This window comes from Siphateles boraxobius, unplaced genomic scaffold (genome assembly GCF_051911475.1).
Source record: "Siphateles boraxobius isolate OS27281-9 unplaced genomic scaffold, OSU_SipBor_1 11, whole genome shotgun sequence".
Lineage (NCBI taxonomy): Eukaryota > Metazoa > Chordata > Actinopteri > Cypriniformes > Leuciscidae > Siphateles > Siphateles boraxobius.
In genome coordinates, this window is record NW_027508711.1 from 17,465,464 (window position 1) to 17,481,959 (window position 16,496).

At 36.5% G+C, this 16,496-nt stretch overlaps 1 protein-coding gene across 7 annotated transcripts in view; it reads left to right on the forward strand.

The window, feature by feature from the left end:
- Positions 1–16,496, forward strand: part of LOC143703835 (rho GTPase-activating protein 26-like) — a 494,068-nt gene that overhangs the window by 35,800 nt on the left and 441,772 nt on the right. For all 7 annotated transcript variants that reach the window (XM_077197339.1, XM_077197298.1, XM_077197307.1 and 4 more), the window contains exons 2-3: positions 13,195–13,290; positions 15,438–15,499. In XM_077197339.1, the coding sequence (XP_077053454.1) occupies positions 13,195–13,290; positions 15,438–15,499 (158 nt within the window). The remainder of the gene's footprint in view (positions 1–13,194; positions 13,291–15,437; positions 15,500–16,496) is intronic.

A 16,496-nucleotide genomic window follows, 5' to 3' on the forward strand; every position in this document is an offset into this window, starting at 1 on the left:
TTAGAAAACAACCCGAGCTTCTAACTCCACCTGGAGCATGTTATTTGTTTTGCAAAAATCCACCGCTCCCGGATCATCTGGTCCAATCAGTGCAGGGGGTGTGAGATCTGACTGAGGGCGTGATGAGATCCCCCAAACATGAAAAGAGCTGAAGGAAGTTAAAGAGAAAACAAATAACGCACACTATAACCTTCTAAACAATTATATGTAGCGAGTTTAATACTGTAGGGGTTTGTTTGACTGTATTTTTTTTTGTACAAAATCACGATCGTTCCTCAATTGCACGAGAGTAAGCTGCTAAAGTTATTAATTTGCAATATACAACTACGAAGTTCTTACCTGTGTGTTATGACGTTTAGGTTGAAGCAACAATCCAAAATCGTAAAGAGAAGGCAAAATATGCGTTGTTTGTGGAAAAATGATCTTAAGTTAAAAAGTTTTTCTTAAATGTCTGTGGCGTCCTCGAGTGGCGAGCTTCGTGATTGCATCATTAGAAAATTGCGTTGTATGAGTCCAAAAGATGGAATACATTTTCCCAAGAGATCGGTTCCGTACGCATTACAAACCGAACCATTCCGGTGGTTGGACCATTTTTCCTGCCGACCAAAATCCGCGCTGGAGTGAACCATAGACAGTATAAGAAGTGGACAGAGCCATCTCATTGGAACTCAGACAGTTGAAGCCCATTTTTAGCGATTTTTTAGCACTTCCGTTCCTGACGCGCAGACTCAAAACGACTCAAACTAAGCTTGATGACGTGAGCAACCTGTCTGACAGACGTAAATCTTCTAGTAGCTTTGCGTGAAAATTGCCAACGTTAATCACTTCATATGTATTCACTTGCCACATACCGAATTATTTCCAATTCCCCAAAAACGTTGTTGAAATATTTTGTCCCGTTGCTTTTATGGACTCATTATCTATGGGCTTCTCCCTTGACGATTGCCTGCGAGCTTCTCCTCCTGTCTATACGGTAATGTCTCTATTGTGCGACATAAAGTCGCGTGGTTATGACGCAATCGTTAGCCTGTTTTTAACAAAAACGGCTTCTACGGGGCCATAACGTAAGATACAAAGTAATGGAGCCTTTTATACATTGTCGTGTTTATTTAGAAATATATAATGGACAAATGAAGTCTTTGGACCCCTCAGATGTAAAGTTATTCGCTGTCAAAGTGACGCCAAAATGAATGGGAGTCAATAGAATGCTAACAGCAGGTGAAGTTCTGCTGCAATGGCAGCCCCCGCGAGGCTTCAACTTCCGGCTGATGGATTACCCCCTTGGAGCGAACACCACAATGTTGCGCAACATCAACTGGCAAATGTAATGAAAGCGGAACGAAACTCATTATTTTGTGCTTTACGGACCATTTATCATTTCGGACAAATATCAGTGCAGCGCGATCCGATCTTGAAGCAACACCGTTACTACATAAGAGATCCAGTAAACAAAGCATTTGAATTCGCCACTTAAGTAATAACATCGCTACGAGATCTAGTGAGAAGCATTACAATTTCTCCATTATTAACTGATCGAACAGCGCTGATGTGGAAACCAGGAGAAACATTGTTCCATGAATTAACTAGTTATAGGTTTTAAGTCCACAGATCATTCACCATGGATTTAATGTAGTAACACTAACTTGTAACCATGGAAGTTTGGCAGAAATATTAAAATGCTTTCAAGTACGTCACACATCTTTTTCCATCACTTCAAAACTCAAATGTTATATGTTATTTAAATTTTATTTTTAATGTGATGACCAAAACATTATTTGTTCATCCTTCAAAGATTACCCCCATTTATAAAACTAAAAGTTTCAAGATGTAGGAAAACTCACAATTATTTAAAAATATTTTTTCTATTAATAAATAGGAAATTTCAATGGCATTTCTTTATTTTTGCTGTATCGAAAACGTACCGAACCGTGACACCACTGTATCGTATCAAAACAAACCGTGAATTTTGTGAACCGTTACACCCCTATTCAAAATATAAAAGAACAATAAAGACTTTGAATAATAAATGACTATTGAATAATATTTTGTTATTTTAAAAAGTTTAGGAGTCTTTAAATCAATAATGTCTCATATCTTTATGTACTAGTAATTCTATACAATAATAGGTCAAATGCAGCAAGTCAAAAGACCAACCGGACCTTCTTTACCAGTTTGCACACATTTCTTTGAAGGATTGCAAAAATATCGTCTGAATATCGATATCGAGATATTGAAAAAAAATATTGAGATATTCATATTTGTCAATATCTCCCACCCCTAGTTGGTATGGATAGCTAACGTTAGCACTTGTTGGGCAGGTTCGTTAGATTTGTTTGCACTGAAATCCGTGTGAACGTAACGTTAGGTGGATAAACATGTCCTGATGAAGGGGTAAAGTTCGGTTTTTGGAAGAATCAATGCTACTCTATCTTTCTTGCGAGAGTAAGAACATTAGTAAAGCTACTGTTATTGTATGTGCTCCAAATACTCCATGGTGTTGATGGATGCTGATTCACAGACGGGCGCGTTCACAGAAAATCTGGTGCACACGCACTGACGAACGAGAACTCGGTGGGAGGGTATTCGTTGATAGTGGGGGAGGGACATGAGAGTTGTAAACATTAAAAATTTTGCCAAAGTCCACTCAATATGCCAGACTTACCGACTGCAGCTTTAATGTTCATGGTCCTGATTTCATAAAATTAAGATTTTTGCAACTTATTTCTAATAAACAGTCATTTTTGGCTTTTCGATGACCATTTTGGAATAACGAACGTTACATAGACGATCAAGTTATTTTATTCAAAAGAACAAGACGTTTTTCGTGATATGCCGACTTTCCTCTTCCTCTTTGTTCCTTGTTTTGTCCATGCTTTACACACTTCTCATCTCACAATTCTTTAAGCAACCAATTGACTATGTTTATACAAGTGAAACTTATTAACAGGATATTGAGAGGTTTAGAGAGTGTTGGGGTTACAGACTTTTTCATTGTTTGGTCTGATCTTTATTTATTTATTTATTTTGTTTTGTTTCTGTGTTGATTTACATTTTGGCCTTCAGGAAGCAGCTGTTGTACATCCTTTTTAAAGTGACATACTAGGGCTGGACGATTTTGGCTAAAATCAAAATCGCGATTAATCGAACAGGTTACCTCGATTACGATTATTGAACGATTATTTAAAAAAAAAATCTTTCTCATGTGTCACTGGCAAGGCTTATACTGTAAATATGTTCACGGTTATTTTTTTTAATGAAAGAATGCATAATGCATAATCCTATCTTTGTGATTCTAAAATAAGGAAACACACAGATAGATTTTAATGCTTACTTATTAAATATTTCAAACAATTGAATCAAACAGAGCATACAATGCTTGAAATAAAAACGTCTTATAAAAAAGTAATTAAGTTTTAATGTAAAAAGAAAGTTTCCTAAAAATGTAGAAAATAGTTATTTTTGTAAACAAAATTAATTATTGTAAATATTGCCATCTTAAAAGTAAAATATAAATTGTATAAAACTAAAAAAACTAATCCTTTTCATGTTGTGTAGCATTTGTAAATGCTTGTGTTATCGAAACCTGCTTTGTGGAGTGGAGGCACTTGTTGCTGGGCGTTTGTCAGTCTCTCTCTTTTTTCGCGTGTTTCTTTGGTACAAGCGGCTCCTGTTGCTGAGTTGACTCAGTGTTTGAGTTACCTTTCATACAGAGATTCCGGAAAATACACGAATAAAGTGGCCCGGGATTTGACCCAGGTTCGTTTGACTTTGGTTCATTCACACTGCCAGTGATTTTCCGGAATCAAGAACTAAGAACTAAGAATCATAAACTAGCGCATTACGAACCGTTTGACGCTGGCGAACGATCCCGGCTTAGCGCCATCATTACGACACAGCATTGATTATGGCTTTTGTTCACACAGCGCGCGTTCCGGGACTGAACACGGCAATGTTACTATGTCCCCAACCTGGCATCAATCCCGGGTCGTGTTTGCGTTCACACAGAAGGTGTTTGTTCTGGCAACGCGCTGTGTGAAAGGGGCTCATGTTGCTTCAATGTCGCAGACTGGACGGGGCGGAGTTACGTGACTACACACGCGGTAATATGTTTTAAGGGGAAAGTACATTAACACACAGTGGGCGGAAATATTAATAGGATTAAAAAAGCGAAATAACCGACATGGTAAAATTACCTTGGTTATAGGCTCTGAATTTCGGTTTCGATTATTTTTCGATTAATCATCCAGCCCTATGACATACTGTCCGCATGTAATCTGGTGGGCCGATGTTTGGGTCTAAAAATCTCCAGCCATATTCATCCAACGCATATGACAAAACTTTACTTTGAAATGAGGAAGGGTTACTTATCAAATAGTAATGAGGTGGCAATGAATGCAATCTGTGTAATTTTTTGGATTTTGGATTTTTTTTCCCCTCTGGTAGCTTAATATGCAGAGAATACTACAAGTAATGCATTCATTGGCTGATTCCCAACCAGCCTGACGCAGCAAAATTGTCTAGAGCAGAGGCTTGAGTTTGGAGCAGGGTTATCTGCCTGGAGGCAGGGGAGTGTTCAAGAAATCATTGAAAGTGGTTCAAAAATTACATGATTACATTTTAAAATTATAAAGAGAAAAACTGGCAAATCAAATATGAATTTTATATGCTAGATATACATACTCATGTCTACAGAAAAAGTATAATCGATTGTTTTGTATTTGACCATAATCAAAAAAAGACATACTAACAAACATATATTATAGCAAACCCTGAAGAAACAACTATGCAATGTAGGGTAATGTTGGAGGCAGACGGACAGCCAACAAAATAAGTTGTTTAGCAGTTGTTGACATCTCTTACCAAAATATTGTTGGTTTGAGTCTACTAGTGGGATAGGGCCTTTAGTGAGTTTGTTGCAGTGATTCATGTGTATTCGCTGACATTGCATGGAATAAGTATCCGGTTATAACTCACTTCCTACCCTATTATTCATTTCCTTTTCCTGTGGCATACCACCATCCTCCTCTCTGAAGGACGTGTGCATCAGTGTCGGAAATCCACTTTCATGGTCCATCGATACTCCATCAAAATCCACTTCCTGTATGCATATTACTACAGCAGAGAAAACACAAGACTTATTTAATTGGTATTTACATTTTCTGAGAATTTCACTGACAATTTTTTTTTTGCCTTGAGGGCTGCAAATGGAGGAAATGTATTCCAGTGTCCGTTTCTGGAAGGTTAACTAGTAATTTCATGCTCATTGAGTTGCTAACACTGCTGTAACTGTACTTCAGCTGCAAGCGTCAGTCAGCACAGCGGCCACACAAATCCCAGATGGCTGCCGCTTTCATCTTATCTTGCTGACTAAACTAAATGAGCAAAAATTGCAGTGCTCTGAAATTGACCCAAAAACAACAAGAGTCAATTCCACAGAGGTCAATTAGAGGATGTAGAGTAAAACTGCTGGCCTTCATTCTTTGAACAACTGCTCATCTGTCTCCTTCATGTTTGTTTACTCTGTTGTCGACAAATGTGTTGATTTTAAAAATGCATATTTGGCCTTGTTTCAAAAAGATATCTCCTTTTGTGTGCTAAAACATAAAAAAAGATAAAAGATAAAACTGTATAAACTTTTGTAATGTGCACAATGAGGAGGCTAGTGTTGTGCGAAAGCTGTCAAGAAACATCGAAATCCCCTTAATTCTCAATAGCCTTATGTAACATAATGACATTACATGTAAAGATGAGTCAGATGTTTCTAGTTGACATTCACCTTAGGGTATCAGTTAAATTGCAACGTTACTTAACAATTGTTGCAGTCATTTTTTGTTTTTTGTTTGTAGATTTGAAATAGACATTTATCCTTAACAGTGTGATCTATCGCAATGACATCATTATAAGTATGACTTAGGCCCAATGTTTATTTCTCTTTTGTTTATGCAAATTTCCATTTGTATGTGCAACATGTTTGGTCTTTGACAACCCTGTTATGGTCCATATGTCAGAATGTGTTTGTTTTGTAATGAATTAATGAACTTGAATGCATATCTGCATCTTCTTCAAATTATATCCTAATTGATTTGCTCCTGTAAGTGTTCCAAGTAAAATATCCCGGACATTATATTGTTTGTGTGTGTGTGTGTGTGTGCGTGCGTGCGTGTGTGTGTGTCCTACAGTGATGTGGCTGTGTTTTGCTGAGTAGACTTTGGCTTCTGTCTAGCTCTCTCTGTGTGGCCCAGTACAGCTCCATGCTGGTAAAGTGCTGTGTGTAATGGAAGCTCTGGCGTTTGGACCATCTGGAGAGATGTGTCTTCCAGGTCTTCGCTGGCCTCCATTACAAAAGCTTTTATCAGTTATACTGCTCAAGATGTGACTTTTTTTCCTTTATGAGTATTAGAAAGAATGCAAATAGGTGGAAACAAAATTACCCACAGAATTGGTTGTTGTTTATTTATTATTATATTATATGTTATTATATGAAAAGATGTATTTAACTTGGCTGCCAAGCTAAGTATTTTTTAACTCTTAAGTATTCTGTATTCATACAATTGCTTAGTATGAGGAATAGACCAACATTTACATTATTCAGTGATCATTTCCACTGTAGCTCTCAATTCAAATGAGAACCCTTGGGGAAAAGAATGTGCTTAAGTATTTTGAATGTGCACGTGTAATGTACTTCAAATCTTAAAAAGCATATTTAATAAATCTGTACTTGCAGTCAGATAACATTGTATTATTGAAATAAAAACTGAATTGCAAGTTCATTACAAATACAAATAATTTGAAATACATGACATACAAATTTCAGTAGAAATTATGTAGGTTAATTATGTTTTAGTTACTTCGTAAATGTTTGCCAGTACAGTCTGCGTTGTGTACAGTTTGTCGGCTGAACCATATTTCAAAGACAAAAGAAGTATTTATGAAATTACTGTACATATAAAGGTGTACTTAAAGGAGAACTGAAACGAACAAAATATAATTCGATAACATGTTGGTTATTAAAATTGTAAACAAATTAATTCAAAAATAATATTAAAAACAAAACATATATGAAGTTTTTCCCAATACTGAAATTTACATTGGTTGTCATCAGAGCGCAGCCGTGTTCGATGATGTCACTGGCATGGTACCACTGTATGCTACTAACGTTATGCCAGGCTACTCTACTGTACTCTGACTGAACTGACTGATTTTCAGAGTATGGACAGAGAAATGAGTCAAGTTAGAATGTCAGTGCTGTAACTGCACAAGTTAACACTAAAAACAGCATTTAAGTAAGAAATTGAATCATCAAATGAAATAATAAAACGGCATTTTCTTCACTGTATGAATGAAACGTATAGCTACTGACTCTTATAAAGACTGCTGTCACTTTAAGAACTAAAGTCACGGACCGTTGAAGCTCAAGATGGCTGCGCCCTAGTAACTAAACAACAAACTAACATCACTGTCAACCCCCCCTTGTAACTACTTCAGTAGTTTTAAGTGTCCTACCACAAATAACAATGATAACGCATGTGTTATATCTCCTTTACCTCCTATTTCGTTTCAGTTCCCCTTTAAGTGCTACTAACTTATACAACTTAATAAAAACACTCTTAAGTTAAACTAATTGCATTGATATATTTGCACATAATTTTATACAATAATACATTTTAATTTAATTGTAAATAAATTAATACATTTCGAAAACATTGCATTCATTTCTCACTTTTTCCGTGATAAGTAGTCTTTTTAAAACAATAACAATGACAAATTGTGTAGTGTTACAACATGTAGACCGATCTCCTTCAGAAAGTTTGTGATTTTTAGGTTAGCATCTAGTTTCTGAATACATAACACACATATACATGTTTAACAGAGCTAGCTGGGTTGTACAAAGTGACTGCTAAGTGTCTTCCGTAATGGTCTTGAGAAACAAATTACACTCCTTCACTTGGCTGAGGCTGAGTTATGTGCTCCTGGACCTCAACCAATGACTCTGTTCATGGCATCTTTCTGTTAGCATTCCAAAACACTTCCAGGTTACGATGCAGACAGTTGCATTGCAGAAATTGTGGGTAGCATGAGAAATATTGTATGTTGGGAAGAAACTGCAGTTCAATAAGCTTCAAGATACTCATAATTTCATGTATTTAAACCACAAGCTACCCATTTGATAAAGGAACTAGCTGCACTACTAGCAGAAAGCTAACTATACTGAAGCTAGTCTTGCGTAGCCAGACTCTCTGCCGTTAGTCTGACAGTTTGTTTTGTTCTGCATCATGTTTAGGGGCGTGAAAATGTAAAGTTGATGTCCCTACCATAACAGACCGGCTTGCATCTACTAAGTTTACTGCAACAATGGTGCCTCAAACTTCCCATACTTGTTAAAATCCAGCATTTAGTTGGATCCTGATAAGCACTCATTGTCACAGTTGACTCACACAACTTCCCAAAAATCCTGTAGTATTCAGATGACGACTTCAAAAATCCCAAAGTGTTTCCCATTTTGCGTTCCTTATCCATCAGACGTTCAGCCAACTGTCCGTGGGTGTCACGTTGTTAACACGGCTGTTAACACGGCACCGTTTTCAACTAAAAACATAAAACTTTTTATGCATTTTGTCCATTGATTTACACTGAAAAGTCGTTTTGGGTTAGCCTGGCTCTGCCCTCCTACGTACTAACACTCAATTTTCATTTTCCTTCGCAACTACGTCTGGGATAGTGCTGTAGTCTTTGGTTTTCTCTGGTAAATTTTTTACCGGGCCAATCAGCGAACAGAGGGAGTGGCTGAGAATGAAGATGTTGATGTTGTGCGTTATTTTGAGTTGTAGTTCAGTAATGTCAGTGGAGAAAGGTCCGAGTGAAGCCATTCGGTCCGTTGTGGCAACGCTGCCGAATATCAAGAAGTTAAAGCCGGAGCAAGAACAATCTTTGGTTAGTTTTGTTGGTGGCCATGATGTTGTGGCCCTCCTCCCCACGGGGTTCAACATGACATACATCACGAGTCACGACCAAACGTTAGCGATTGGTTATGGCAGATCCAGAGTGACTCTGGGCAAATCCAATAGTTTTAGATTTCAATAGAGTACCCGCCTACAAGGAAGTTAACGGTTGTCAATGGAGCGGTGCCAGACTCTATGTACAAATGAAATGTACGTACGAGAGTCTGATGGGACCAGGCTAGTTTTGGGTGCCTGAAAATGCAAACTTTTGAAAACGGGTTTCAAAGTGCAAGTTTTTGAAAACGTCTCCATGTAAACAACAAAATCGGGAGTCTCTGAAGATGATGACGTCATTGCACATGTGTATTAAAGTAACACTATGTAGTTTTTCAACCTTCATAATATATTTCCAAGACCCTTGTGATGGTACATCGACTTACAATAGGTTAAATGACACGTCTGCCATAGCCTAACGTGGTCTGTATCGCTTTTACTGGCACTATGTAACTTCGGGTTTCGGGTAGTATCCGGAGCACAAAAAGAACTACAAAATTCGACTGCTTTACGGCATACATAGTTTTTCCTCGTTTGTGATGTCTTTCATAAAATCATGCGTCATACTCTACCTTGTCTGTGGCCATTGTTGATTCCAAAGCCGGTGCTGGATAAACAGAGCGTGCGCGTGCGACAGTAGGCTGCGGTAGGCTAAATTATTTACGACAGCAGTAATGGACAATTCCGCTTCCAACCTGTAGGGCGACCGCAGAGGAAAAGTTCATTGGTGTTGCTTTAAGTCTTCAGTCTATAGTGTTACATCGCCATCTAATGGTCTGGCAGCAGAATACAGCGTTTTAGTCGTTTTTGCGGATCCATGTCTAATTGACAATGGTGTCTTCTGTATGAGAAAAACTCAAAGGAAAAACTTAACCATATCGTTGTCGTGTAAACGTACCCTGAGACTACACTGAAGTTAATTAATCGTGAGCAAAACAAAGAAACCAAACGATTCACTAAAATGGATTACACCTCCAGACACCACGGGAGAGAGATTCTAGGAAGTCGAGTAGATTCAGTTTTCTCAGATAAATGCATTACATCTGTGGCATGTAGCAATGTAGGATTTTTCCATAAAATGATCTTGCTGGAAAAAACAATATTTTTTTTTGTTGAAAAAATGCAGTCATTCGTGCTGCTTAAAAATATAGGTACTTTTGTACTGTTTTAGTTTTGTACTGTTGCTGCTTTTAGTTAGAAACCTTGAGCTCATCTGTAAGTCTTTGAATTCATTCATCTCATTTGAGAGATTAAAAAAATGCACATGTTCAGGAACATCCAAAATAGTTGATGAAGGATGATGAAGGATTTGGGAGAGCCGATCCTCCCTCACATAAATGGGAGCTCCCTGCAGACAGCAGCTGGTATCCGTTCCACACCATCAGCGATCTGTCTCAACCCAGTGCAGGAAACTTTTGAAACAAGGCCAGATTACATACTTCAGTGTTTCCATTTTCTCACTTCACCGGTGGACATGTTCACACTTCAGGTTTTAGGGGTGACAACCACATTCAAATGCATGTTATTGCTCCTTGCTCCTTCTGTAAATAATACAGGAATCACTCCCCAATTAGTTTTTTCTGTGTATGATATTTTAGTTTTTTTATGCAATTAAAAAACATTTTAATGTATTTTGAATACATTATAAGATAAAATGGCATGCATATGTACAATGAACTTGAATACAGCTCTTCTGTGATTAACATTTCTTACTTATATTTTATTTTAATAGTTTAGGGGAGTGTAAAGTCAAAAATGGCTGGGTGGCACAAGTGTGCTGATATATTTCAGTAAAAAAGCCTAATTAAAATAAATTAATTCAGGAAAAGAAAATCCTTGTTTAGAGTATATAAAATACTTCCTATATTATTTCCTCCAAACTATGGAAATCAATGGGTTACATCAACTGTTTGGTTACCCATTTTCTTCAAAATACCGTCTTTTGTGTTCAGCAGAAGAAAAGAAATGTATACAGGTTTGGAACGACTTGAGGGTGAGTAAATGATGACCGAATTTTAATTTTTGGGTGAACTATCCCTTCAAAATATTTGAAAAACTTTTATGTGGTGTGACCAAAAGAAGCCATGTGGTGCACCAAACATGTAGGAAAAAACTGAAAAACGTTTCATCAAGAGAACTAAGAAGTCTCTAGAAATGGACCTTTTTATGACATGGCATGGTTAGTTTAGATTAAAAATGCCTCTAAAACGTAGAGGAAATTTACTGTGCAAGCAGGCATGCTAACTAAAGTTTTCGGGTGCACGGAGACTTCAGCGTCAGCAGCATTCCACTGTAGCCTTTGGAAACAAAAATGCTGCATCTTGTTATTTGATTTCCTGTCTAGTTGGCTTGTATTTGTGAGTGTTTGTGCGTACATACACAACTGTACGTGTGCATTCCTTCCGGGTGCTTGGACGGCACCATTGTGTCGCTGGGCAGAAGGCAGGAAGCAGGGCACACTGGAGGAGACAAATTGTGGGGAATTCTGTGTTCTTGGAGGACATGTGGAGGAAAAAGCTTGTGGTTGTCAATAGAAGCTGATTATTTTTAGGGCCGGTTGCTACTTAACTATTCAATCTTGGATTCCCGAGTGCTAAAATAACTGTCCGTAGATATCAAGTGGAAGATTGTTGTAAAGTAGCGTTGTCACTTTCAGCAGTCGATCCCAATACTAGTTAAATTAAATTATTATTGATCCCAAAGCAAAAACGACTATGCTTTTGAATATACCCATGAGATGACATAACTTCACTGGTAATTGGAGTGAATTTTTTTTATTAGAGATTCATGCAGATTTAACAGTTTACAGTTTTGTTCATGCATTTTAAAACGTCTTGTAACCTTGTAGCTTGGTAAGCCAAACAGAGTCGTATTTCTTTCCGTGAAGAACTGGGTCAATTTGTTTCACAAGATGTAAATGTATGTCCTAAAGAATTTGTATGCTGGCAAACTTACAACTGAGTTGATTATTATCACTTATGTCATTTGTATTTGAGAGAGTTTACACACAGGGAATTAAGTTTGCCCAAAATGTGCTTTTGATTTTGACACTTTGACAGTCACATACAGAATGTTTGGTTCATATTGCTGTGAGTTTATCCATTCTTTTGAAAAGAGCTGCCAAGCCAAATCCTTTAAAAAAAAGTTTATTTATTTATTTATTATTCTTTTTATTGGCTTGGAACCACAAGCAAGTTGTTCATTTTAATTTTTTTTAGTAATAATCTGATAATAGTCATTAAAATGTACTTTTATTTTTTTTCAAATATTTCAGCATATTTTCAAGTGTTAGTATGATAAACAAAATTACAAAGTATTCTTTCCACTTCATATAATATGTTTAATCTATATAAACGTTTCATTAACAGCAACTGTCTTCTATTATGTTAATATCAAGGCATTATGTTAAGACAGTGTCTTATCTAGAATGACTCACTAACAGTTAGTCAAAGGGAAACCAGTCTTACTTTTCGGTATCAGATAAGGCCAATCTACGTTTTTATGTATCTGATTTTAAAAAGTTAACGCTCTTAAAGAAAAAAAAAATGATATCTAACTTGTAAGACTAGTCTTAGCGGTTTATTCAACTGGCAGGAGTTTAATACATTTGTCTATCATTCAATCCAAGTGATCTTAATGATTAATCATTCATTTGGAACATCTATAGATTTCTATAGATAATTGATTCTATAGAACTGGTTTGCAATTTCCAAAATAGATAACCAATTATAATGAATTATTGTTAAAGTATATGCGATTTACCTCAAATGATAACTAAAAAGTGCTACAGAGGTGGACATCTAGCTCGACACATCTGCGTGCAAGTTTATCTTTTGTTTGCTATTTTGAAGAAGAATTTTTCCATAGTTATGACAATCTAAATCCAAGGGGCCTTTCTTCGATTTATAAGCTGATCTGAGCAGCCAAATTCTCATTCCATGACAAACAGTATTTATTTTTAAGGGTCTTTTGGGCTCTTTCTGTCTCTTCTTAGCTTTCTTTCTTGGACATTTTCCCCTTGTAGTCTCTTTTTCTTATTCCCTCACAGAACTCTTATGTCTTGAAAGACCCCAACAGCACAAAGTTTCCAAAGTCAAGTGCGTGTCTCTCGGTCTCTGACTGACAATTTGTGGTTTTGTCACCCTGTGTTATTCTCGTCTCGTATTCTTTTAACACATCTCTGATCTCATATCTTTTGCAGATTTGTCCACAGCAAAGAGAAAGTTTGCAGAGTCGCTGAACGAGTTTAAATTCCAGTGCATTGGTGATGCAGAAACAGATGATGAGATATGCATTGGTAAGATCACATCATTGCTTCTTCTGAATGTTTGTTGTTAAGATCAGTGTAATGAAGAAAAAAAAAAAAAGCTTTAACTTCAGCATGAAACCAAAGTATCATCAGCATTATACTCCAGTTTTAAACCCAAATTTTTTTTTCAATGTTTTGTATGCTATTATGCATAGAACATTTGTAGAAAGCATATGTGATCTATGAACTCAACCTTAAAAGCACCAGCTTCATCATTGTTTCTCTAAAGAGAATCGGTTGAGTACAAATTGATCCATGGCCATCTGATTCCACTCCAGTTCTTACACAATATATTCATTACAAGCTTTTAACTCAAATAGACATATTTTACTGTGCGCCATCCACATGACCGTTTCATTGAGCCACAATTAAACTAAGCTCAACTTTTATGTATTTGCCATCATTTCACTTGACTGTGTGGCATCAAAGACTTAAGTGTTGGAACCTGTGGGAATTTTTGTGGCTTTCTGTAAGTCCTGGCACCTTACATGGAAACTTGCTAAAATCCTGCTTGGCTGAATCTGAAGAAGGAACAAGTATGGACTTGCCTTTCTTCTGATCTCATCTTCAATTGCAGCCTTGCAGTCCTGCAGTCTCCTACTTTCTGTTGACATTGTTCTTTATGAAGTTGAACATTAAAACCATAGGCCACAGCAGAGCCCACTTTATTATATCTGGACTCTGGAGTTTTCTTAGTAAACGCATCCATTGCATGTCTGAGGTTGAGTATCTTGAGAGATTTGATGAGTTAGCGGCTTTAGTTTTGATATACTAGTGCCAAGCAATGAAAGGCAAGCATCAGTATTACTTCTGCACATAGTTAGACATACATGTTTGCTGCAGACATGAATGTCATATAACGCATAAGTTCTATATGGAGGTGTTTCACCAGTTTCATAACACTTTGATGTTTTTGACTGGTGGACAATAAAAAAGTCAAAAAAGAAAAGAAAATTCAACCAGACTTGCACTGAAATAAGGACTTAATTAGTATCTAGGGACCAAAATATAATTTAGTGGGGGTTTTTTTCTTTCTTTTTTTGACTTAGCATAGCAACATTCAAATACCACCCTACACCCCTAGCAACGCCCTGGCAACAGTCCACCCCTTGTGAAAAAGAAGTGGACTTTATTGTATAGGATACTTCAAGGCTTTTTCATATTAAAAGTTTGACTTTAAAGTACATTTTAAATCATTATGTTTGAATAATCTTTTGTATGTTTTAAAGAAGTACACTTATTTTGATATTTGACATACTAGAGTATGATTTTAACTGTAGTGTGTTATTTGATATTACATTTATAGTTAATAGATTTTACATGTGCTAAATTGCTATGTCATCATTATAAATGTGTAATTACAATATATTTAGATACATGACATGAAGTATATTTTATTTGACCATAAATGTCTGTACATTCTGTGCACTTTAAAAGATGAACTTAAACTTTTAAGCGGGTTAAAAAACGTAACTCTTAAGCAACTAATTGCATTTAATATAAATGTGAATGATACATTTTAATTTAAATGCAAATGACAAGCATTTTGCAAGTTTCTGAAAACATTACATTCAGTTCACAATTAAACTTGTTTTAAATTATATACAGTATATTTCTGTAATAAGTACTTTAGCATTATGTTTTGCATGGGCAAGTAAATACCTTACATTTTCTTCAGAAAAATAACTTTATATATAATAACAAAAGTTGTTATTATTTATTTATTCTTTACCATATGCACAGATACAAACATTTGGTTAATTTCAGGGGGAAATTATTATTATTATTATATCTATTATTATTATTATAACTTAATATAATTATTATTATATTATTGATATCTCCCCTTTGTTTTTCCAGTGTTAAACACAGTCTTTTCAAAAATTTTGGTATTTGGCCACTGGTGTTTTGTAAGAGCACTAAACACATGGTACATCTGTGTTGTCACCTTCTCGTGGTCGTCACACGGACATATTATGCTTGTTGAACACAAACCTGATGTCCTGGTTTATGTGGTGAATTATAAAAGGACAAATGTCTGACTTCAGTGCTTGTACTGTAGATGCAATTTAACGTAATATGGCTAAGATGTTGTGTTGTGTGTGGTCATCAGTCTCATATTTTTTCTTTCAAAGCTAAATCACTACAGGAGTTTGCTGGAGTCTTACAGAACCTGGAAGATGAGAGGACACGAATGGTGAGCTGTTTTTTTCATCATCATCATCAGCTTCAGTATCATAATGCTTATCACTAATATTTTAAAGGTTCATTCAAAAATGAAACTTACCCCCATGTTGTTCCAAACCAGTTCCGTTCCATAAAGATTGTTGGACAGTATAATGATATATATATATATATATATATATATATAGAGAGAGAGAGAGAGAGAGAGACGAGAGAGAGAAAGAGAAGAGAGAGAGATTCTGCTATAGAATTTGTACCATAGTGCTGCTGACAAAATCTTGCACGAAGGAGATAAACAAATAAAAAAAAGTGCTCATCTCAGCTCTGGATGGTAATAAAGGTCTTCTGAAGTGTAGCGAAGCGTTTGTGTAACAAATATATCCATTTCAGAAGACCTTTATTAACCTCCAGAGCCGTGAGGAGTACTTTTATCATGGATGGACGCGTTTTGATGGACTTCCAAAGACATACAGCCATTCACTGTCATTATAAAGCTTGGAAGAGCCAGGACATTTTTTAATATAACTCCGATTGTATTCGTCTGAAATAGGGCTGGTCAATAATTCAATATCAATATATATCGCGATATTTTTTCATTTTTTTCATAACGGTGACATGATTTTTAAACACATTTTCGATATTTCAATATACATAGCAGAATTTGTCACTGACTGACGTTAGGCGCGCAGCCGTCAGAAAGAGCAGAACACAATTGGCTACTTTCCTGATGACGTACACCACAGACACGCAGCCACTGCTCAGAGCAGCGGATCTCCAACGCGGCAAGTTTCAACCACAGAATGAGCGTCCCTGACCGCAATGCAAATGTGACTGAACAAGCTTCCACAAGTGAGGAGAAAGCATACGAAATAGTTGATAAGAGAGGAAAGACTAATTCAGTGGTATAAATTTAGTGGTGTTTCGGTGTTTCAGCGTGCTGCAAAATGTGCCGGAGTGTGACTGCTGAGTCCGACTAGCAGCGGGAACACATCAGACGAGGATCAGGAGAT